Raw genomic sequence first — 21,874 nt, 5'->3', positions numbered from 1 at the left:
GGGAGATAATAATTTAAATATTTGCAGGTGTTTGCCAATTTTTCAACAATGGTAAACTTATTTAAAAAAACACAAGCTTTACCTAAACCGACAATGACTGGGACTATTTGAAAAAAAAAATGTTTTTGATTTTTTTTACATACCGACATTTAGCAATTAAATAAAAAAATTTTTCAAATTAAATTTAATTATTGCGAAATCGTTTCGTCATAAAATTATTAATTGAACCAAATTCTTATCGACAATTTTTGCTAAATTATAAACGGTTTAATTTCCCATTTCTAAAGCTAAACAACTGACCATTTTGAATTTTGGAAGACACCTGTTAAGTGAAGGTGAGCTATATTTGGTTTGATTCAGGTAAAAAGACAGAAGCCCTTCTTGCAAATTCTGGTTTTTCTGAAATTTTAACAGTACATACTGTATCAGAAAAAACGCTATCTGATATACGTATATCTGTATGTGATGTTGCCAAAACCTTAATTCCAGTAAAGCAACGAGCTCTGATGGTATTCCAATTATAGTACTCAAAAAAACTTCAACCTGAACTAGCGCCCATACTTACAAAACCGTTTAAACGTTGTCTTAAGGAGAATTGCTTCCCATAACCCTGGAAAATCTCATCAGTCTGCCCTGTATTTAAGAATTCAGGTGATCGCTCATCTCCCTATCAGTACAGGCCAATAAGTCTCCTGTGCGTCATGAGTAAGTTGCTGGAATCTGTGTTAAATAGAGAAGTAATCAACCACCTCAGCAAAAATAACCTTCTTAGTGACAAGCAATATGGTTTTCATTCTGCTAGATCTACAGTACATGTGCTTACAGTTATATCTCATAGGATTAGCAAATCTCTCGACGGACGCTACCTTTCTAGGGCAATTGCTCTTGACATATCAAAGGCCTTTGATAGGGTATGGCATAAAGGTTTACTTCACAAGATTTTCAGCTATGGTATAACTGGAAATGTTTTCTCAATCATTAAATCATTTCTGTCTGATAGATTCATAAAAGTAGTGGCTGATGGCCAGAAATCAGAAGCTCACAGTATTAATGCTGGAGTCCCTCAGGGGTCCATTCTGGGTCCAACTCTTTTCCTGATCTACATTAATGATCTTCCAAATCACATTCTTACATCATTCGTAGATATTTATGCTGATGACACTACTACCATTTATGGTAGCACATCTAAGACCATAAATGACCAAGTTCTCTCTGATTCTCTCTCCTCTGATTTTGAGCAAGTGGTACAATGGGGAAAGAGGTGGCTTGTTACTTTTAATGCATCTAAAACCAAGCTTTTATCTTTATATCATCAACGCTCTGATCCCCATCTGGCATCAATTGAAATGAATGGCTCTCATTTTGGGAAGGCTTTCTTATTTCAATTCAAGCTAGGCCAAAAAGCTGCTGAAATAGCTTGTGATATCAACAAAGCATTTGGCCCAGAAAACCACTACTGAACGCACAGAATTTAGAGGAGCGATAAGTCTTGAAGATGATGAGGGTAGTGGGCGAACATCGGATGTTGACAACGATCAATTAAGAGTCTTAGTCAAAGCCAATCCATGCACATTTGTTCGAGAGCTAGGTTTTAAATTAGACGTAATGTATGCAACGATATCCAACCACTTGAGAGAGATTAAAAAGACAAAAAAAAAATGATAAATGGGTGCCTCACGAATTGAACAACAATCAAAAACGCGGTTATGAAGTGCCATCTTCCCTTTTACGCAGCAAGAACGACCCGGTTCTTGACTGAGTTGTGACTTGCAATGAAAAGTGGGTTCTTTATGACAAGCGGCGATGCTCAGCTCAGTGGTCAGAAACCAGAGAAGCTCCAAAACACTTCCTGAAGCCAGAGTTGCACTAAACGAAGGTTAGGCTGACTGTTTGGTGGTCTATGATCAGTCTCATGCGTTAGTCTCATGCGTTAGTGTTTTGAAGGCAAAACTATTATGACAGAGTAGTACTGTCACCAAATGAATGAAATCTATCAGAAACTTCGACAACAACACCCAGCATTAGTCAACAGAAAAGGCCCAATTCTCCTCCACGACAATGCTTGACCACTCGTTGCTAAACTGACCCTGCAGAAGTTGAACGAATTGGGCTACAAAACTCTGCCTCATCCGCCAAACTCTTCTGACCTCTCACCTACTGACTACCACTTTTTCAAGCATCTCGACAACTTTCTGTGAGAAAAATGCTTCAAAAACCTAAGTGATATCAAGAAACAATTTCAGCGAGTTCATCGCCGCCAGAACACAAGACTTTTTATGTTAATGGCATAAATATATTTGTTTTTTTTTTTGTTGGCAAAAGTGTGTTGATTCTGACGGTGTTTATTTGGATTAATAAATTTTTGTTTTAGTTGAGAAATATTCATCTGAATTTACGTTAAAAACTGCAAGAACTTTCTTGTCAATCTGATAAATACATTTTTTTTTATTTCTTCGAAAGGTTTTGCTGAAAATGAAAATGCAAATTTTGCTGCTGGTGCTCCTGCTGCTGCTGGGAATGGTCATATAATGATGTTTGCAGATGCTTCCGGACAACCCCCGGGACAGAATTACAACCAACGACAGCCGATCGCACAAACATTTCACCCATATCGCCGTTAACATAGTATAGATATTATTATCTTTTAAACTTATTTTTAATTTGTTGGAAAACAAAATTCGTAAAAAGCAAAAAAAAAAAAAAAAAAAAAAAAAAAAAAAAGCACAAAAAAAGCAAAAAAAAAAAAAAGCACAAAAAAGCAAAAAAAAAAAAGCACATTCATTCCAAACTTTTATGTTCAAAATATTTTCCGTAGACAATAAAAATCATCAAATTAAACACATTTGACTTTAACAAACACAGATTTGATAGGTCGTAGTTAAGCAGTCTTTTAATCGAATATATAAAATTATCAGCCAGATTTTTAAAAGTTGGACCTAAATAACATTTAACCTGACAATTCTATCTTTTAATCTAATAAAATTATCAGCCAGATTTTTTACAGTTGGGCCTAAACAACATTTAAGCTGACAAATCAATCTTTGATTCAAACTAGCCGATTTCATTTGTTATTGTTGGACCATGTTATTGGCAATAGTTTCTAGAATTTATTTACTGATCCAGCAGTTTTTATAATATATAGAATATATAGAAATAGAAATTCTTAAAGAGTCGCATTTAAAGAATAATCAGCTCGGTGGAATAACATATTCTTTTAGTAAGAATTTTTTTTTTTTTTCGATGAAATCAAAATCAGGTAGTAAGCAACCATAGTAGTTATAGAACATAGAAAATTTCCCCAAAACTGGATCTCAGGAAATGTTGGGTCGTTTCAGAAAAATGTTAACCTCTCATATTAATAAAAGAATTGTGATCAGTCATAATGAATTGTGATCAGTCATAATGAATTGTGATCAGTCATAATGAATTGTGATCAGTCATAATGAATTGTGATCAGTCATAATGAATTGTGATCAGTCATAATGAATTGTTTTAGACAGTCATGCTTATTTTTTATTTTAAAACTTTGTTTCATCATATTTTGTAAACTTTGTTTCAATTTTACAAATCTTCATAAAAAAATTATATTAACTTATTTTAGTGCTTGTGTACAACGGTGATCTTTTTAACCAGAGCATTTCAGGTGAAAACATTATTACGTACTTATGTGTCATGTTGACGTTCATATAAGTTCCAAAAATGGTCCAGTAAAAAAAAATAACTATAAATAAAAAAAAATTACCAAGTTTCATTATATGTGGAAAAGCCGTGCATTTGTATGACAAACTGACTTATCTCCCTTAAGGTAAATTGACTTAAATTAAGCGTCTGCCATTTTTAAACACAACCTAAATGTGGACTATTTTTTTGTTGTTGAAAATACATCTTGCTTAACTACTGAATCATTTTTTTTGTTATTTTTAAAATTTATTTATCTTTTTTTACTCGTGTTCACCCCAAACAAGGTATATCGCTGCTTGGACACAAGGGGCTACTTTAGGACCATGTCTAGGAAAGATTAATAAGATATTGGCTTGCGTTACGTTTAAACCTCTGCACATCAGTACAGTCAGGGAAGCAGGTAGCAGGAAGGGAATTCCAAAATTTAGCTGTTAAAGAGAAGAAACTATTAGAGTAGAAAGCTTACTGGCATTTAAGGACCTCAACAATGGAAGGATGTGATTTTGTTACTAAGCGTGTTTGTCGGGGATATGTACGTCGAGGGGGCACAAGTGCAACGAGTTCATCAGAGCACATACTATTAAAATACTTGTAAAATGGGCAGAAATGTGGGGGGTGGCGATGAAATGGGTTGGAGCTTAGTTGATAAAATGGGACTTTATCTAAGAGGGAGAGGCAAGTGGTAGATGCACCAACGCAGATGTGGCAACAATACTCCATGCATGGGCGAATGGTGGTCGGGTAGAGGTACAGGATACTTTCAGGCGTAAGTAGTGTAGCTCGATAAAGGGAACCCACCTTCTTTGCAGCAGCCTTTGCAATGTCCTCAATGTATTTGTTCCAGTTCATATTGCCTATCAATGTTAAGCCGAGGAGTTTGAAGGAAGAATTCTCAGGTAGGGTGTTATTTCTCATGAATATGAATGGTTGGAGAGGCGAAAAATGTTAAAGGAGAGCAGCTTAGTCTTACTAGCATTAAATGTTACCATCCATTTACGTCCCCGTTACACTATGGTCTGGAGGTCATTTTCTAAGGATTCTGCCATTGTCTTGGATTTGTGTACATCTGTTCTTCCCGCGTGTATGTTATAGTGTATCATCAGCAAATATACCCATCTCGGACAAAATATTATCAGGGTGGTTGTTAATAAATATTGGGAATAATGGTGGTCCAAGGAGCCACACCTGAGCCACTCTCACATTAATGTGATGCTTCTTGGATGTACGTCCGTCAATGACAACCTGGATGGTCCTATTGTTTAAGAAGGTTCTAATTATATTTAATATATGTCCAGTTATACCTTACAATTTAATTTTCATTAGCAGCTCTTTGTACCAGACTTTGCCAAAGGCCTACAGCACTGGCTTTGCTCGCCTTATCCAGTGCATGGTATATGCGTTCAGAGATGAATGTTAAAATATCTGCAGTAGAGCAACATTGCCTGAATCTATACTGTTTGTCAGAAAGATTTGCTTTTGCGAGGTGATGGACTAGTGTTTGATTAATTAAGGTCTCTCAAAAATTTTAGCAAAGAAGGGGAGGAGACTAATAAGGTGATAATCGAGAGGGTCAGTCTTTTCACCAGAAGTCTTTTACACTGGTAGCACAGAGGCCATTTTTCAGCTCTCAGGGAAGCAAGAATTGGCAAGACATTTATTATAGAGCTTGGAAAGTACAGGGGCTAGCTCAGCTAAGCATTTCTTAATTAGTATAGTGGTTGTCTCATTGGCATGCTGTTCAGCAGAAAGAGAGAAGATATTGGTCCATGCGCATCTCTGATGGTTTCCCAGTCAGCCCTTTTTGTAGTACCTTGCCGTTTTGAGCAATGGCTCCTCATCTTGGGTTGCGATTTAAGTGTGATGTCCACTGATATTGCTAGGTTGTCTGCATTTCCAAGTGGACTGCGGGCATTAGATACACATTTACTAATTTCAACATGACACGTAAGTATGGAATAGTGTTTTTGATGCAAATGTGTTTAAAAAATCAATCTACGCAAGCACATTTAAAAAAAAATATTTGATTAAACAACTTTCATAATTTGTGACATGTTTTTCACAAGATTTTGCGTTATTTTACGCTTGTAATTTCGAAGCTGCTTTTAATAAATGACAATGAAAAACGCCGAAAAGAATATCAGAACGAATCGAAAAAGACAAATCTTATGTGAATTTTCAGATTCAAAATGATTTCCAGTCGCATCTACAGAATTATTTTCGAAGTTCTGATGCTTCTGTGTTTTAGATATAGTCGAGAACGTTTCCAGATAATGTGTGATTGTTGGAAGGCCTTATCAAAATTAGAGAGTGAAAAAAAAAACATTCTGCAATTGTACATTATAGTTAACAAAAAAGAAAGTGAAAAAAAAAAAGCATCCTAACAAATTTGTCTTATTTTGCTTGCTGTTCTCATCTTGAGTGTTATTTTCATAGTTTTGATTGATGTAACCTCCGACCTTCTTCAGGTTGTATCATGCCAAGCTCTGAAATCTTTCTGCTAAACTTGGGAATCTGCGATCAAAACTCTGTGCAGGTTCCCAAGTTTGACAAGCAACACCTGAAGAAGGCTGAAGGTAACATTGGTCGAAACTTTGTGCAAAAAACGCTAAAGATGGGAACAGCAGTCCGAATAATTCTAATTATCAATCCTCATCTCGAAAATTTAGAAACATGAAAAAATTTAATCGATAGACTCACATAGCTTTTCAGTTTTGGGATTAAATTTTTTTCAGATTTTGTATTGTTGTCTCCAAGACTTGTAAAAAAAGGAAGCAAGATGCAAGAATATAACGTAGAAAGTGTGAAATATTTTGAAATAAGAATAAATTTGAAAACAGTTGCAGTAAGTTAAAAACTATACAGATCGGTTGAAAACGGTTGCAGTAAGTTAATAACTATACAGATCGGTTGAAAACGGTTGCAGTAAGTTAAAAACTATACAGATCGGTTGAAAACGGCTGCAGTAAGTTAAAAACTATACAGATCGGTTGAAAACGGTTGCAGTAAGTTAAAAACTATACAGATCGGTTGAAAACGGTTGCAGTAAGTTAAAAACTATACAGATCGGTTGAAAACGGCTGCAGTAAGTTAAAAACTATACAGATCGGTTGAAAACGGTTGCAGTAAGTTAATAACTATACAGATCGGTTGAAAACGGCTGCAGTAAGTTAAAAACTATACAGATCGGTTGAAAACGGCTGCAGTAAGTTAAAAACTATACAGATCGGTTGAAAACGGTTGCAGTAAGTTAATAACTATACAGATCGGTTGAAAACAGTTGCAGTAAGTTAAAAACTATACAGATCGGTTGAAAACAGTTGCAGTAAGTTAAAAAAAAAATTATTGGTCGAAAATTTAATTTTTGACAGATCGGTGACATTTATTATATATTTAAGTGAGATTAAATCTTTGCAACTTTTGTGTCAAGAAAAAAATAATCCCAAAACTGAAAATCTATACAAGTTGATAGATTAAATTTCTTGCATGTGGTAGAAATTTTTTTGTTTCAGTTGTAAATTGTTTTTATTTCACCTCTTTACTTGTAAACTATACTGCACAATTGTCAACCATTCATGTGTTGCACATTTTGAAAGAATGTTAACTTTTCATGAATATTGGAAGTAGAAAGATTTATGTCTTTAAAATGTTTTTTTTTTTTTGTAAAAATTCAAAAGTTTGTGAAATTATGAAAACTGAACATAAAAAAGCGAATTTTTTTTATATTTATCTAAAAAAAAAAAATAATAAATTTAAAAACTCATTTCTGTTTTTTAAACCTTCATTTAAAAATGAAGTGGATTTCATTAAAACAAAACTGATTTGTTTTGGTTTTTATAAATTTTAATAAAACAATTAAAAAAAAATATTCAAAAAGAAAACAAAACAGAAAAAAAAAAAACTTTAATATAAATATTTAAAATCAAGCTTCATTTCATGTGTGTTGCCTTTTTTTTCAAAGAATTTTATTAAAAATTTATTTATGAAAAAAAAAAAAAATTGTTACAATTGCGAACTGTTTTTATTATATTTGTACACAACTCAATTCTTGAAACATTTTTTAGTTGCATTAAAATTGCTTTATGTATAGAGAATTGATACAGAGTTTTGTCTTTTCTTTCTTTTTCTTTTTTTTCGTTTTCTTTTTTTTCTTTTTCTTTCATTTTTTTTCATTTTTTTCATTTTTTTCTTTTTTTTTCTTTTTTTTCTTTTTTTTTCTTTTTCTTTTTTTCCTTGTTTTTCTTTTTCTTTCTTTTTTCTTTTTTTTCTTTTTCTTTTTTTTTCTTTTTCTTTTATCTTTTAAAGCTTTTTAACGAAATAAAATTTCTCTGGAAAGAGCAGTTACTAATTTCATAACAAAGTAGTTCCCCATTTTTTTTTTTTTTTGTTTTACACTTGGAGATCGCCCTTTATCAAGACCCGAAGGCAACTCGAGGATATGGTTTAACGAATGTAAGTTGGTAGTATAGTACTGATAGAATTTGATTTATAGGGACGGCTCAACAAGAACTTTTTACATTAGATTTCAAGACTACTATGTTGTATTCGACTGGGAAGCAGACACGCGGAACAGTGTTCCACAGGCAGGCAGTTCTGGGAATGGAGCTTTTGTTCATGGAATCTGCGTTTAGATTTAGGCACAGATAGAGAGTGTGGGTAATTATATATAGTGGTTGTAGGTGGTCGAGTGTTTTTTTTTTTTTTTGTGGAAGTTTAGCAAAGGGCGAACCACAGATTAGTGTTCAGTCGAGCACTTGCTATAAAATTAACTATAAAGCAGAAACATGCTTGAAAAATCTCTTCCGTGGGAAAGAAGTTGCAAGAAAGAGAAAAAGAGCGTCACCTATGAAGGTTCGGTACGGTGTGTTGAGCAGCTCCTGCGCGGATGTGGCAACAGTATTACATTTTAGGGCGTACCTGGCTCTTTTTCTTTTGTTTTTTTTTCTCTAAAAACAAATCTTTTTAATTCGTACAATATTATACATATAATATATTACTTTTAAAGATTTACTTCCAAACAAAGACATTAGTGTTGCTGATACATTGCGAACATTGCCAAGGCTGCTGCAAAGCAGGTGGGTTTTCTTTACCATTCTGGCCGATTTTAGTTTAGAGATATCAACCATAAGTCTAGGCTTTGTCTTTTAATGACATGGATTCCAGTGGGAGGTAGAATGGAGTCTTTTTGCAACAGAATGTAGCCGATAATATTATGTCGAAAATCCAGCAACGAAATCTGGTAATGTCTGGTCTTTTCCAAACTCTCTCTTATCTCAGGAGTATCGAATTATTACGTATTTGCTAATTGTTAGTTAAACTAATCCTTTGTGTTTATGTCATTCGACTACACAAAGACCTAACAAGTGACTTTAAGTATCGTTTTCGTGCCAAACTTATTGTTTTTATCCCAAGGTTTGAAAACATATTCTTTTCTTGTTATTGTTTTTAAGTTAACGTAATTATTCTAAACGAACATTCTTTTCTTTCAAAACATTCTCTTTGCATACCTTTTTCTAAAAAAACAGTTAACAACCCAATAATGATGTCTGTCACCTATAATATTAAATTTTTATTAATAATCGATTTAGGGAAATAAATTATCAGCAAAGCAACACAGCGTCGCTAAGGCATAATCTACCCCTTTGTTATCTCAGAAGGAGGAGCTTCTCTCCTACTGCATAGAATTATGACATATTTCTTAAGTGTTACTTTGACTGAAGGGGGTGAGGGGTTCCCCATCTATCAGAACAGTTGTCACAAATTACACACCTTTAAAAAATAGATTTTATTGAACTTTTAATAAAGTCTGGGATGTGTCTGTCATGATTTGAGTGACGTATGCAAGCAACAGGACCAGCTTATTGGTGGACCAGATTTCACAACTTTACGGCATAAAAAGGAGCAAAGACTATTTAATAAGATAACATATTAACAATGAAAAACCGATAAATTACCTCGAATTTATAAGAAAAGAGGAAAAAACGAGATTATTACCAAACTGTCACCAATCTCTATGTTCCGTAACTTCGGGGATCGGGCGAGAACCGGTGTTTTCAACGTGATATGGCTGTAAGCGATTACGTGCGATAATTTTAACTATTACAATTTACATATTTATTTACGAAATCTGATAATTTAATGATACTTTTTTTTATTTTTTACCTAATATTTTACATTGAAATCGAACGCATTTTTATGAGTTTTTCCAAAAATTCAAAGGACATGCTTACAGCACCTGGTATTCCCAAGCGGTCACCCATCTAAGTACTGACACGGCTCTACGTTGCTTAACTTCAGGGATCGGACGAGAACCGGTGTTTTCAACGTGATATGGCCGTAAGCGAAGACGTGCGATAATTTTAACTATTACAATTTCAATATTTATTTACGAAATCTTATAATGTAATGATATTTTGTTTTTTGTTTTTTTATCTAATATTTTACATTAAAATCAAACGTATTTTTATGAGTTTTTCCAAAAATCCAAACGAAATGCTTACAGCACCTGGTATTCCCAAGCGGTCATCCATCTAAGTACTGACCAGGCTCTACGTTGCTTAACTTCGGGGATCCGACGAGAACCGGTGTTTTCAACGTGATATGGCCGTAAGCGAAGACGTGCCATAATTTTAACTATTACAATTTCAATATTTATTTACGAAATCTGATAATGTAATGATATTTTGTTTTTTGTTTTTTTATCTAATATTTTACATTAAAATCAAACGCATTTTTATGAGTTTTTCCAAAAATTCAAAGGACATGCTTACAGCACCTGGTATTCCCAAGCGGTCACCCATCTAAGTACTGACCAGGCTCTACGTTGCTTAACTTCGGGGATCGGACGAGAACCGGTGTTTTCAACGTGATATGGCCGTAAGCGAAGACGTGCGATAATTTTAACTATTACAATTTCAATATTTATTTATGAAATCTTATAATGTAATGATATTTTGTTTTTTATCTAATATTTTACATTGAAATCGAACGCATTTTTATGAGTTTTTCCAAAAATTGAAACGAAATGCTTACAGCACCTGGTATTCCCAAGCGGTCACCCATCTAAGTACTGACCAGGCTCTACGTTGCTTAACTTCGGGGGATCGGACGAGAACCGGTGTTTTCAACGTGATATGGCCGTAAGCGAAGACGTGCCATAATTTTAACTCTAACAATTTCAATATTTATTTACGAAATCTGATAATGTAATGATATTTTGCTTTTTGTTTTTTTATCTAATATTTTACATTGAAATCGAACGCATTTTCATGAGTTTTTCCAAAAATTCAAAAGAAATACTTACCGCACGTGGTATTCCCAAGCGGTCACCCATCTAAGTACTGACCAGGTTTTACGTTGCTTAACTTCGGGGATCGGACGAGAACCGTGTTTTCAACGTGATATGGCCCTAAGCGAAGACGTGCCATAATTTTAACTATTACAATTTCAATATTTATTTACGAAATCTGATAATGTAATGATATTTTGTTTTTTGTTTTTTTATCTAATATTTTACATTAAAATCAAACGCATTTTTATGAGTTTTTCCAAAAATTCAAAGGACATGCTTACAGCACCTGGTATTCCCAAGCGGTCACCCATCTAAGTACTGACCAGGCTCTACGTTGCTTAACTTCGGGGATCGGACGAGAACCGGTGTTTTCAACGTGATATGGCCGTAAGCGAAGACGTGCGATAATTTTAACTATTACAATTTCAATATTTATTTACGAAATCTTATAATGTAATGATATTTTGTTTTTTATCTAATATTTTACATTGAAATCGAACGCATTTTTATGAGTTTTTCCAAAAATTGAAACGAAATGCTTACAGCACCTGGTATTCCCAAGCGGTCACCCATCTAAGTACTGACCAGGCTCTACGTTGCTTAACTTCGGGGGATCGGACGAGAACCGGTGTTTTCAACGTGATATGGCCGTAAGCGAAGACGTGCCATAATTTTAACTCTAACAATTTCAATATTTATTTACGAAATCTGATAATGTAATGATATTTTGCTTTTTGTTTTTTTATCTAATATTTTACATTGAAATCGAACGCATTTTCATGAGTTTTTCCAAAAATTCAAAAGAAATACTTACCGCACGTGGTATTCCCAAGCGGTCACCCATCTAAGTACTGACCAGGTTTTACGTTGCTTAACTTCGGGGATCGGACGAGAACCGTGTTTTCAACGTGATATGGCCCTAAGCGAAGACGTGCCATAATTTTAACTATTACAATTTCAATATTTATTTACGAAATCTGATAATGTAATGATATTTTGTTTTTTTATCTAATATTTTACATTAAAATCGAACGCATTTTTATGAGTTTTTCCAAAAAATTAAAAGGAAATGCTTACCGCACGTGGTATTCCCAAGCGGTCACCCATCTAAGTACTGACCAGGTTTTACGTTGCTTAACTTCGGGGGATCGGACGAGAACCGGTGTTTTCAACGTGATATGGGCGTAAGCGAAGACGTGCCATAATTTTAACTATTACAATTTCAATATTTATTTACGAAATCTGATAATGTAATGATATTTTGTTTTTTTATCTAATATTTTACATTGAAATCGAACGCATTTTTATGAGTTTTTCCAAAAATTCAAAGGAAATGCTTACAGCACGTGGTATTCCACAGCGGTCACCCATCTAAGTACTGGCCAGGTTTTACGTTGCTTAACTTCGGGGATCGGACGAGAACCGGTGTTTTCAACGTGATATGGCCCTAAGCGAAGACGTGCCATAATTTTAACTATTACAATTTCAATATTTATTTACCAAATCTGATAATGTAATGATATTTTGTTTTTTGTTTTTTTATCTAATATTTTACATTAAAATCGAACGCATTTTTATGAGTTTTTCCAAAAATGCAGGGGAAATGCTTACAGCACCTCGTATTCCCAGGCGGTCACCCATCTCAGTACTGACACGGCTCTACGTTGCTTAACTTCGGGGATCGGAGGAGAACCGGTGTTTTCAACGTGATATGGCCGTAAGCGAAGACGTGCGATAATTTTAACTATTACAATTTCAATATTTATTTACGAAATTTGATAATGTAATGATATTTTGTTTTTTGTTTTTTTTACCTAATATTTTATATTAAAATCGAACGCATTATTATGAGTTTTTCAAAAAGTTCAGGTGAAATGCTTACAGCACCTTGTATTCCCAAGCGGTCACCCATCTAAGTACTGACCAGGCTCTACGTTGCTTAACTTCGGGGATCGGACGAGAACCGGTGTTTTCAACGTGATATGGCCGTAAGCGAAGACGTGCGATAATTTTAACTATTACAATTTCAATATTTATTTACCAAATCTGATAATGTAATGATATTTTGTTTTTTGTTTTTGTTATCTAATATTTTACATTAAAATCGAACGCATTTTTATGAGTTTTTCCAAAAATTCAGGGGAAATGCTTACAGCACCTGGTATTCCCAAGCGGTCACCCATCTAAGTACTGACCAGGCTCTACGTTGCTTAACTTCGGGGATCGGACGAGAACCGGTGTTTTCAACGTGATATGGCCGTAAGCGAAGACGTGCGATAATTTTAACTATTACAATTTCAATATTTATTTACCAAATCTGATAATGTAATGATATTTTGTTTTTTGTTTTTGTTATCTAATATTTTACATTAAAATCGAACGCATTTTTATGAGTTTTTCCAAAAATTCAGGGGAAATGCTTACAGCACCTGGTATTCCCAAGCGGTCACCCATCTAAGTACTGACACGGCTCTGCGTTGCTTAACTTCGGGGATCGGACGAGAACCGGTGTTTTCAACGTTATATGGCCGTAAGCGAAGACGTGCGATAATTTTAACTATTACAATTTCAATATTTATTTTCGAAATCTGATAATTTAATGATATTTTGTTTTTTGTTTTTTTACCTAATATTTTACATTAAAATCGAACGCATTTTTATGAGTTTTTCCAAAAATTCAAACGAAATGCTTACAGCACCTCGTATTCTCAAGCGGTCACCTATCTAAGTACTGTCACGGCTCTACGTTGCTTAACTTCGGGGATCGGACGAGAACCGGTGTTTTCAACGTGATATGGCCGTAAGCGAAGACGTGCGATAATTTTAACTATTACAATTTCAATATTTATTTACCAAATCGTATAATGTAATAATATTTTGTTTTTTGTTTTTTTATCTAATATTTTACATTCAAATCGAACGCATTTTTATGAGTTTTTCCAAAAATTCAAAGGAAATGCTTACCGCACGTGGTATTCCCAAGCGGTCACCCATCTAAGTACTGACAAGGTTTTACGTTGCTTAACTTCGGGGATCGGACGAGAACCGTGTTTTCAACGTGATATGGCCCTAAGCGAAGACGTGCCATAATTTTAACTATTACAATGTCAATATTTATCTACGAAATCTTATAATGTAATGATATTTTGTTTTTTGTTTTTTTTATCTAATATTTTACATTAAAATCGAACGCATTTTTATGAGTTTTTCCAATAATTCAGGGGAAATGCTTACAGCACCTGGTATTCCCAAGCGGTCACCCATCTAAGTACTGACACAGCTCTACGTTGCTTAACTTCGGGGATCGGACGAGAACCGGTGTTTTCAACGTTATATGGCCGTAAGCGAAGACGTGACGTGCGATAATTTTAACTATTACAATTTCAATATTTATTTACGAAATCTGATAATGTAATGATATTTTGTTTTTTGTTTTTTTATCTAATATTTTACATTAAAATCAAACGCATTTTTATGAGTTTTTCCAAAAATTCAAAGGACATGCTTACAGCACCTGGTATTCCCAAGCGGTCACCCATCTAAGTACTGACCAGGCTCTACGTTGCTTAACTTCGGGGATCCGACGAAAACCGGTGTTTTCAACGTGATATGGCCGTAAGCGAAGACGTGCCATAATTTTAACTATTACAATTTCAATATTTATTTACGAAATCTTATAATGTAATGATATTTTGTTTTTTATCTAATATTTTACATCAAAATCGAACGCATTTTTATGAGTTTTTCCAAAAATTCAGGGGAAATGCTTACAGCACCTGGTATTCCCAAGCGGTCACCCATCTAAGTACTGACCAGGCTCTACGTTGCTTAACTTCGGGGGATCGGACGAGAACCGGTGTTTTCAACGTGATATGGCCGTAAGCGAAGACGTGCCATAATTTTAACTCTAACAATTTCAATATTTATTTACGAAATCTGATAATGTAATGATATTTTGCTTTTTGTTTTTTTATCTAATATTTTACATTGAAATCGAACGCATTTTCATGAGTTTTTCAAAAAATTCAAAAGAAATGCTTACCGCACGTGGTATTCCCAAGCGGTCACCCATCTAAGTACTGACCAGGTTTTACGTTGCTTAACTTCGGGGATCGGACGAGAACCGTGTTTTCAACGTGATATGGCCCTAAGCGAAGACGTGCCATAATTTTAACTATTACAATTTCAATATTTATTTACGAAATCTGATAATGTAATGATATTTTGTTTTTTTATCTAATATTTTACATTAAAATCGAACGCATTTTTATGAGTTTTTCAAAAAATTCAAAGGAAATGCTTACCGCACGTGGTATTCCCAAGCGGTCACCCATCTAAGTACTGACCAGGTTTTACGTTGCTTAACTTCGGGGATCAGACGAGAACCGGTGTTTTCAACGTGATATGGGCGTAAGCGAAGACGTGCCATAATTTTTACTATTACTATTTCAATATTTATTTACGAAATCTGATAATGTAATGATATTTTGTTTTTTTATCTAATATTTTACATTAAAATCGAACGCATTTTTATGAGTTTTTCCAAAAATTCAAAGGAAATGCTTACAGCACGTGGTATTCCCAAGCGGTCACCCATCTAAGTACTGGCCAGGTTTTACGTTGCTTAACTTCGGGGATCGGACGAGAACCGGTGTTTTCAACGTGATATGGCCCTAAGCGAAGACGTGCCATAATTTTAACTATTACAATTTCAATATTTATTTACCAAATCTGATAATGTAATGATATTTTGTTTTTTGTTTTTTTATCTAATATTTTACATTAAAATCGAACGCATTTTTATGAGTTTTTCCAAAAATGCAGGGGAAATGCTTACAGCACCGCGTATTCCCAGGCGGTCACCCATCTCAGTACTGACACGGCTCTACGTTGCTTAACTTCGGGGATCGGACGAGAACCGTGTTTTCAACGTGATATGGCCCTAAGCGAAGACGTGCCATAATTTTAACTATTACAATGTCAATATTTATCTACGAAATCTTATAATGTGATGATATTTTGTTTTTTGTTTTTTTTTATCTAATATTTTACATTAAAATCGAACGCATTTTTATGAGTTTTTCCAATAATTCAGGGGAAATGCTTACAGCACCTGGTATTCCCAAGCGGTCACCCATCTAAGTACTGACACGGCTCTACGTTGCTTAACTTCGGGGATCGGACGAGAACCGGTGTTTTCAACGTTATATGGCCGTAAGCGAAGACGTGCGATAATTTTAACTATTACAATTTCAATATTTATTTACGAAATCTGATAATTTAATGATATTTTGTTTTTTGCTTTTTTATCTAATATTTTACATTAAAATCGAACGCATTTTTATGAGTTTTTCCAAAAATTCAGGGGAAATGCTTACAGCACCTGGTATTCCCAAGCGGTCACCACTCTAAGTACTGACCAGGCTCTACGTTGCTCAACTTCGGGGATCGGACGAGAACCGTGTTTTCAACGTGATATGGCCCTAAGCGAAGACGTGCCATAATTTTAACTATTACAATTTCAATATTTATTTACGAAATCTGATAATGTAATGATATTTTGTTTTTTTATCTAATATTTTACATTAAAATCGAACGCATTTTTATGAGTTTTTCAAAAAATTCAAAGGAAATGCTTACCGCACGTGGTATTCCCAAGCGGTCACCCATCTAAGTACTGACCAGGTTTTACGTTGCTTAACTTCGGGGATCAGACGAGAACCGGTGTTTTCAACGTGATATGGGCGTAAGCGAAGACGTGCCATAATTTTTACTATTACTATTTCAATATTTATTTACGAAATCTGATAATGTAATGATATTTTGTTTTTTTATCTAATATTTTACATTAAAATCGAACGCATTTTTATGAGTTTTTCCAAAAATTCAAAGGAAATGCTTACAGCACGTGGTATTCCCAAGCGGTCACCCATCTAAGTACTGGCCAGGTTTTACGTTGCTTAACTTCGGGGATCGGACGAGAACCGGTGTTTTCAACGTGATATGGCCCTAAGCGAAGACGTGCCATAATTTTAACTATTACAATTTCAATATTTATTTACCAAATCTGATAATGTAATGATATTTTGTTTTTTGTTTTTTTATCTAATATTTTACATTAAAATCGAACGCATTTTTATGAGTTTTTCCAAAAATGCAGGGGAAATGCTTACAGCACCGCGTATTCCCAGGCGGTCACCCATCTCAGTACTGACACGGCTCTACGTTGCTTAACTTCGGGGATCGGACGAGAACCGTGTTTTCAACGTGATATGGCCCTAAGCGAAGACGTGCCATAATTTTAACTATTACAATGTCAATATTTATCTACGAAATCTTATAATGTGATGATATTTTGTTTTTTGTTTTTTTTATCTAATATTTTACATTAAAATCGAACGCATTTTTATGAGTTTTTCCAATAATTCAGGGGAAATGCTTACAGCACCTGGTATTCCCAAGCGGTCACCCATCTAAGTACTGACACGGCTCTACGTTGCTTAACTTCGGGGATCGGACGAGAACCGGTGTTTTCAACGTTATATGGCCGTAAGCGAAGACGTGCGATAATTTTAACTATTACAATTTCAATATTTATTTACGAAATCTGATAATTTAATGATATTTTGTTTTTTGCTTTTTTATCTAATATTTTACATTAAAATCGAACGCATTTTTATGAGTTTTTCCAAAAATTCAGGGGAAATGCTTACAGCACCTGGTATTCCCAAGCGGTCACCCCTCTAAGTACTGACCAGGCTCTACGTTGCTTAACTTCGGGGATCGGACGAGAACCGGTGTTTTCAACGTGATATGGCCGTAAGCGAAGACGTCCCATAATTTTAACTATAACAATTTCAATATTTATTTACGAAATCTGATAATGTAATGATATTTTGTTTTTTTATCTAATATTTTACATTAAAATCGAACGCATTTTTATGAGTTTTTCCAAAAATTCAAAGGAAATGCTTACAGCACGTGGTATTCCCAAGCGGTCATCCATCTAAGTACTGGCCAGGTTTTACGTTGCTTAACTTCGGGGATCGGACGAGAACCGGTGTTTTCAACGTGATATGGCCCTAAGCGAAGACGTGCCATAATTTTAACTATTACAATTTCAATATTTATTTACCAAATCTGATAATGTAATGATATTTTGTTTTTTGTTTTTTTATCTAATATTTTACATTAAAATCGAACGCATTTTTATGAGTTTTTCCAAAAATTCAGGGGAAATGCTTACAGCACCTCGTATTCCCAGGCGGTCACCCATCTCAGTACTGACACGGCTCTACGTTGCTTAACTTCGGGGATCGGACGAGAACCGTGTTTTCAACGTGATATGGCCCTAAGCGAAGACGTGCCATAATTTTAACTATTACAATGTCAATATTTATCTACGAAATCTTATAATGTGATGATATTTTGTTTTTTGTTTTTTTTATCTAATATTATACATTAAAATCGAACGCATTTTTATGAGTTTTTCCAATAATTGAGGGGAAATGCTTACAGCACCTGGTATTCCCAAGCGGTCACCCATCTAAGTACTGACACGGCTCTACGTTGCTTAACTTCGGGGATCGGACGAGAACCGGTGTTTTCAACGTTATATGGCCGTAAGCGAAGACGTGCGATAATTTTAACTATTACAATTTCAATATTTATTTACGAAATCTGATAATGTAATGATATTTTGTTTTTTGCTTTTTTATCTAATATTTTACATTAAAATCGAACGCATTTTTATGAGTTTTTCCAAAAATTCAGGGGAAATGCTTACAGCACCTGGTATTCCCAAGCGGTCACCACTCTAAGTACTGACCAGGCTCTACGTTGCTCAACTTCGGGGATCGGACGAGAACCGGTGTTTTCAACGTGATATGGCCGTAAGCGAAGACGTGCGATAATTTTAACTATTACAATTTCAATATTTATTTACGAAATCTGATAATGTAATGATATTTTGTTTTTTGTTTTTTTATCTAATATTTTACATTAAAATCGAACGCATTTTTATGAGTTTTTCCAAACATTCAGGGGAAATGCTTACAACACCTGGTATTCCCAAGGTGTCACCCATCTAAGTACTGACACGGCTCTACGTTGCTTAACTTCGGGGATCGGACGAGAACCGGTGTTTTCAACGTGATATGGCCGTAAGCAGAGACGTGCGATAATTTTAACTATTACAATTTCAATATTTATTTACGAAATTTGATAATGTAGTGATATTTTGTTTTTTTTACCTAATATTTTACATTAAAATAAAACGCATTTTTATGAGTTTTTCCAAAAATTCAAAGGAAATGCTTACAGCACCTGGTATTCCCAAGCGGTCACCCCTCTAAGTACTGACCAGGCTCTACGTTGCTTAACTTCGGGGATCGGACGAGAACCGGTGTTTTCAACGTGATATGGCCGTAAGCGAAGACGTGCCATAATTTTAACTATAACAATTTCAATAGTTATTTACGAAATCTGATAATGTAATGATATTTTGTTTTTTGCTTTTTTATCTAATATTTTACATTAAAATCGAACGCATTTTTATGAGTTTTTCCAATAATTCAGGGTAAATGCTTACGCCACCTGGTATTCCCAAGCGGTCACCCATCTAAGTACTGACATGGCTCTACGTTGCTTAACTTCGGGGATCGGACGAGAACCGGTGTTTTCAACGTGATATGGCCGTAAGCGAAGACGTGCCATAATTTTAACTATTACAATTTACATATTTATTTACGAAATCTGATAATGTAATGATATTTTGTTTTTTGTTTTTTTATCTAATACTAGCAAAGATACCCGTGCTGCGCACGGAGCTTTGTTGCGCACTCGGGTACCAAAATCTGTGGGCACCTTTCCAGCATGTCGATGTTGTAAGAGCAACGATTGCATAAGGTGATTAACATTTTAACTACCTCTTGTAGTGACTGAAATTCAATCAGGAACTTCACAAAACATTTTCATCAAAAAGGAAGGTTACTTGATGTCACATAGTAAATTTTTCATTGAAGTAATTTTCAACTCTTGCTTAAATTTTATCTTGCACATTCAATACTAAAAACTTACCACAATCAGATCATGTCAGTTTTTCCTCATATCCATTTCTCGAACTTTTCACTGAAGAGCGTCAGGGTAAACTACATTTCTGCTGCTTTGATTTGGAGCCAGAATGTAGAGTTTTTCTGAACTTCCTGTCCGGCTGATGGAGACGTAGAACATACCGTGACTGAAGCAGTCTGATGTCAAGTCTACGCCAATGGTGTTAAATGTCTGACCTTGACTTTTGTTTATGCTCATTGCAAAACACACCTTCACAGGAAATTGGAGTCTCCGGAATTTAAATGGAAGTTCTGAGTCCGATGGAACTAAGGGGATCCTTGGCAGTAGAACGGTTTCGCCTTTGTAGAGACCACAGGAAATGGTGGCCTCAAGTACATTGGTGGGCAATCTGGTGATAACACATCTGGTTCCGTTTGTTGTTTTTGGCGGTTCCAAGGATCGAAGAATCATGATTGGCGATCCAATTTTGAGATTTAAAATGTGTGGAGGCATTCCAGATATCTCCAAAGAGTTTAAAAACTCCACAGGGTAGTGAACAGCTTCATATTCATTAGTAGCCGAATCAACTGACTTGTATTGCTTTGTGTCTCCTGGAAATTCATCCATTATTGAATTGCTCAAATGATTCACATTGCTGTTTAATGGCGAAATAATAGCCCTCTCAGCAAGCCAATCCGGTGATTTTCCATTGTTTTGCAGGTCTGGGTACACTTTGTCTTTCAGTTGCTTCTGATTACCGACACATTTACCAAGCGCAGTTGGAATCTTAATTGTGTCAGGTGAAGAAGTGATAGGAAACTGACCATTACCGATTTGGAGAAGCAATTTTGAGAAGTCTGCTGCAGCTGTGTTATCAGAGATATAGGCTCTCATATTAGTAGTCAGTCTCTTCACTATAACGTGCCTCCAGAGATAGGATTGTTTCAAACTTGCATTGACAATGTTAGCCCTTGTGCCATTTTTAACCACTGGGAGGATTTGACGGAAATCACCGCAAAATAAGGTTGGAATGCCACCCATGGGATTCTTGTTTCCTGTGATGTCTTGCAGTGTTCGGTCAATTGCTTCATAAGCACTCTTGTGCGTCATTGGGGCTTCGTCTACAATGATTGCAGAGGTGTCTCTAATTACATTTGCCAAGGCTGAGTTACCAGTAATTTTGCAAACTGGCTGATCCATTCGATGAGTATCCAAGGGTACTTTAAAAGTGCTGTGAAGAGTGCGGCCACCTTGTAGTAGAGTAGCAGCAATGCCACTGGATGCTGTTGCAAGCACAATCTTTCTCATGGATCTAATCTTTGCAAGGATCAAATTGATTACAAAAGTCTTGCCCGTACCACCTGGAGCATCAAGAAACATCATGTTTTTGTTCATTTCACCTTGTGCTTCCAACATTGCCATGAATGAATTGTAAACTTCTCTTTGAGAATCGGTCAGTTTTTCTTGCATATTTTCTGCTTGTAGGGAAAGTTCTTCAAGATTATAAGTAACTTAACGTTGATACTCTCTCGCGAGTCTTTCATCTCTCCCTTGCGTTGGTGCAGGTAATCCATAGCTTGCCAATGGTTGACCGCACATAAAGAGAACTTTTTCTTCAATTAGACAAAGAGTTTTATTGTAGATGTCCTCATTAAAATCTGCTTCTGGATTGTTAAATTCTTGCCTGTATCTGTGAAGAATGTCTTCAGATATTACATCACGAAAAGCCATCCAGATCTCAAGAGGATTTCTTGGCTCACAGGCTGTTAAAATTATCACAAATAGGCTTCGCAAATTTGAAGGTGATTGAGTGGCACTTGTCTCTCCTACTGCTTGATGCAAGTGATGGTCATT

At 35.1% G+C, this 21,874-nt stretch overlaps 1 protein-coding gene, 22 non-coding genes and 15 pseudogenes across 23 annotated transcripts in view; 1 reads left to right on the top strand and 37 right to left on the bottom strand.

Annotated features, from left to right (window-relative positions):
* LOC145297818 (uncharacterized) overlaps positions 1–2,857 on the top strand; it is a 174,820-nt gene extending 171,963 nt beyond the window's left edge. The window contains exon 10 of the mRNA XM_080144129.1: positions 2,461–2,857. Within this exon, the coding sequence (XP_080000255.1) occupies positions 2,461–2,621 (161 nt within the window). The 3' untranslated portion in view covers positions 2,622–2,857. The remainder of the gene's footprint in view (positions 1–2,460) is intronic.
* A 7,044-nt stretch (positions 2,858–9,901) lies between these two features.
* Positions 9,902–10,020, bottom strand: LOC145300931 (5S ribosomal RNA). The gene has a single exon (XR_013873138.1). It is a non-coding gene; the product is annotated as a 5S ribosomal RNA (ribosomal RNA).
* Positions 10,021–10,171: 151 nt separating this feature from the next.
* Positions 10,172–10,290, bottom strand: LOC145300455 (5S ribosomal RNA). The gene has a single exon (XR_013872676.1). It is a non-coding gene; the product is annotated as a 5S ribosomal RNA (ribosomal RNA).
* Positions 10,291–10,441: 151 nt separating this feature from the next.
* LOC145299371 (5S ribosomal RNA) lies at positions 10,442–10,560 on the bottom strand. Its single transcript, XR_013871629.1, has one exon. It is a non-coding gene; the product is annotated as a 5S ribosomal RNA (ribosomal RNA).
* Positions 10,561–10,703: 143 nt separating this feature from the next.
* Positions 10,704–10,823, bottom strand: LOC145300568 (5S ribosomal RNA). The gene has a single exon (XR_013872783.1). It is a non-coding gene; the product is annotated as a 5S ribosomal RNA (ribosomal RNA).
* Positions 10,824–10,974: 151 nt separating this feature from the next.
* Positions 10,975–11,092, bottom strand: LOC145301483 (5S ribosomal RNA; annotated as a pseudogene).
* Positions 11,093–11,243: 151 nt separating this feature from the next.
* On the bottom strand, positions 11,244–11,362 carry LOC145299370 (5S ribosomal RNA). The gene has a single exon (XR_013871628.1). It is a non-coding gene; the product is annotated as a 5S ribosomal RNA (ribosomal RNA).
* A 143-nt stretch (positions 11,363–11,505) lies between these two features.
* Positions 11,506–11,625, bottom strand: LOC145300567 (5S ribosomal RNA). The gene has a single exon (XR_013872782.1). It is a non-coding gene; the product is annotated as a 5S ribosomal RNA (ribosomal RNA).
* Positions 11,626–11,776: 151 nt separating this feature from the next.
* LOC145301482 (5S ribosomal RNA) lies at positions 11,777–11,894 on the bottom strand (annotated as a pseudogene).
* A 145-nt stretch (positions 11,895–12,039) lies between these two features.
* Positions 12,040–12,159, bottom strand: LOC145301475 (5S ribosomal RNA; annotated as a pseudogene).
* Positions 12,160–12,303: 144 nt separating this feature from the next.
* Positions 12,304–12,422, bottom strand: LOC145301459 (5S ribosomal RNA; annotated as a pseudogene).
* Positions 12,423–12,573: 151 nt separating this feature from the next.
* On the bottom strand, positions 12,574–12,692 carry LOC145300444 (5S ribosomal RNA). The gene has a single exon (XR_013872665.1). It is a non-coding gene; the product is annotated as a 5S ribosomal RNA (ribosomal RNA).
* A 152-nt stretch (positions 12,693–12,844) lies between these two features.
* Positions 12,845–12,963, bottom strand: LOC145300618 (5S ribosomal RNA). Its single transcript, XR_013872832.1, has one exon. It is a non-coding gene; the product is annotated as a 5S ribosomal RNA (ribosomal RNA).
* Positions 12,964–13,115: 152 nt separating this feature from the next.
* On the bottom strand, positions 13,116–13,234 carry LOC145299369 (5S ribosomal RNA). Its single transcript, XR_013871627.1, has one exon. It is a non-coding gene; the product is annotated as a 5S ribosomal RNA (ribosomal RNA).
* Positions 13,235–13,386: 152 nt separating this feature from the next.
* On the bottom strand, positions 13,387–13,505 carry LOC145301231 (5S ribosomal RNA). Its single transcript, XR_013873432.1, has one exon. It is a non-coding gene; the product is annotated as a 5S ribosomal RNA (ribosomal RNA).
* A 151-nt stretch (positions 13,506–13,656) lies between these two features.
* LOC145301082 (5S ribosomal RNA) lies at positions 13,657–13,775 on the bottom strand. Its single transcript, XR_013873283.1, has one exon. It is a non-coding gene; the product is annotated as a 5S ribosomal RNA (ribosomal RNA).
* A 151-nt stretch (positions 13,776–13,926) lies between these two features.
* LOC145301516 (5S ribosomal RNA) lies at positions 13,927–14,044 on the bottom strand (annotated as a pseudogene).
* Positions 14,045–14,196: 152 nt separating this feature from the next.
* On the bottom strand, positions 14,197–14,315 carry LOC145301270 (5S ribosomal RNA). The gene has a single exon (XR_013873469.1). It is a non-coding gene; the product is annotated as a 5S ribosomal RNA (ribosomal RNA).
* Positions 14,316–14,471: 156 nt separating this feature from the next.
* LOC145300434 (5S ribosomal RNA) lies at positions 14,472–14,590 on the bottom strand. Its single transcript, XR_013872656.1, has one exon. It is a non-coding gene; the product is annotated as a 5S ribosomal RNA (ribosomal RNA).
* Positions 14,591–14,733: 143 nt separating this feature from the next.
* Positions 14,734–14,853, bottom strand: LOC145300566 (5S ribosomal RNA). Its single transcript, XR_013872781.1, has one exon. It is a non-coding gene; the product is annotated as a 5S ribosomal RNA (ribosomal RNA).
* Positions 14,854–15,004: 151 nt separating this feature from the next.
* Positions 15,005–15,122, bottom strand: LOC145301477 (5S ribosomal RNA; annotated as a pseudogene).
* A 144-nt stretch (positions 15,123–15,266) lies between these two features.
* LOC145301458 (5S ribosomal RNA) lies at positions 15,267–15,385 on the bottom strand (annotated as a pseudogene).
* A 144-nt stretch (positions 15,386–15,529) lies between these two features.
* Positions 15,530–15,648, bottom strand: LOC145301402 (5S ribosomal RNA; annotated as a pseudogene).
* A 151-nt stretch (positions 15,649–15,799) lies between these two features.
* On the bottom strand, positions 15,800–15,917 carry LOC145301345 (5S ribosomal RNA; annotated as a pseudogene).
* A 153-nt stretch (positions 15,918–16,070) lies between these two features.
* LOC145301193 (5S ribosomal RNA) lies at positions 16,071–16,189 on the bottom strand. The gene has a single exon (XR_013873394.1). It is a non-coding gene; the product is annotated as a 5S ribosomal RNA (ribosomal RNA).
* Positions 16,190–16,340: 151 nt separating this feature from the next.
* On the bottom strand, positions 16,341–16,458 carry LOC145301472 (5S ribosomal RNA; annotated as a pseudogene).
* A 144-nt stretch (positions 16,459–16,602) lies between these two features.
* Positions 16,603–16,721, bottom strand: LOC145301457 (5S ribosomal RNA; annotated as a pseudogene).
* A 144-nt stretch (positions 16,722–16,865) lies between these two features.
* Positions 16,866–16,984, bottom strand: LOC145301401 (5S ribosomal RNA; annotated as a pseudogene).
* Positions 16,985–17,135: 151 nt separating this feature from the next.
* On the bottom strand, positions 17,136–17,253 carry LOC145301344 (5S ribosomal RNA; annotated as a pseudogene).
* Positions 17,254–17,405: 152 nt separating this feature from the next.
* On the bottom strand, positions 17,406–17,524 carry LOC145301192 (5S ribosomal RNA). Its single transcript, XR_013873393.1, has one exon. It is a non-coding gene; the product is annotated as a 5S ribosomal RNA (ribosomal RNA).
* Positions 17,525–17,675: 151 nt separating this feature from the next.
* Positions 17,676–17,794, bottom strand: LOC145300178 (5S ribosomal RNA). The gene has a single exon (XR_013872413.1). It is a non-coding gene; the product is annotated as a 5S ribosomal RNA (ribosomal RNA).
* A 144-nt stretch (positions 17,795–17,938) lies between these two features.
* Positions 17,939–18,057, bottom strand: LOC145301442 (5S ribosomal RNA; annotated as a pseudogene).
* Positions 18,058–18,208: 151 nt separating this feature from the next.
* Positions 18,209–18,326, bottom strand: LOC145301293 (5S ribosomal RNA). Its single transcript, XR_013873490.1, has one exon. It is a non-coding gene; the product is annotated as a 5S ribosomal RNA (ribosomal RNA).
* Positions 18,327–18,478: 152 nt separating this feature from the next.
* LOC145301191 (5S ribosomal RNA) lies at positions 18,479–18,597 on the bottom strand. The gene has a single exon (XR_013873392.1). It is a non-coding gene; the product is annotated as a 5S ribosomal RNA (ribosomal RNA).
* Positions 18,598–18,748: 151 nt separating this feature from the next.
* On the bottom strand, positions 18,749–18,867 carry LOC145301334 (5S ribosomal RNA; annotated as a pseudogene).
* Positions 18,868–19,018: 151 nt separating this feature from the next.
* Positions 19,019–19,137, bottom strand: LOC145301300 (5S ribosomal RNA). The gene has a single exon (XR_013873497.1). It is a non-coding gene; the product is annotated as a 5S ribosomal RNA (ribosomal RNA).
* Positions 19,138–19,282: 145 nt separating this feature from the next.
* Positions 19,283–19,401, bottom strand: LOC145300177 (5S ribosomal RNA). Its single transcript, XR_013872412.1, has one exon. It is a non-coding gene; the product is annotated as a 5S ribosomal RNA (ribosomal RNA).
* Positions 19,402–19,552: 151 nt separating this feature from the next.
* LOC145301054 (5S ribosomal RNA) lies at positions 19,553–19,671 on the bottom strand. The gene has a single exon (XR_013873256.1). It is a non-coding gene; the product is annotated as a 5S ribosomal RNA (ribosomal RNA).
* Between the last annotated feature and the right edge of the window lie 2,203 nt (positions 19,672–21,874).

This window comes from Euprymna scolopes, chromosome 18 (genome assembly GCF_053919585.1).
Source record: "Euprymna scolopes isolate OS-2025 chromosome 18, ASM5391958v1, whole genome shotgun sequence".
Lineage (NCBI taxonomy): Eukaryota > Metazoa > Mollusca > Cephalopoda > Sepiida > Sepiolidae > Euprymna > Euprymna scolopes.
This window is presented reverse-complemented; position numbering and strand designations above follow the sequence as displayed.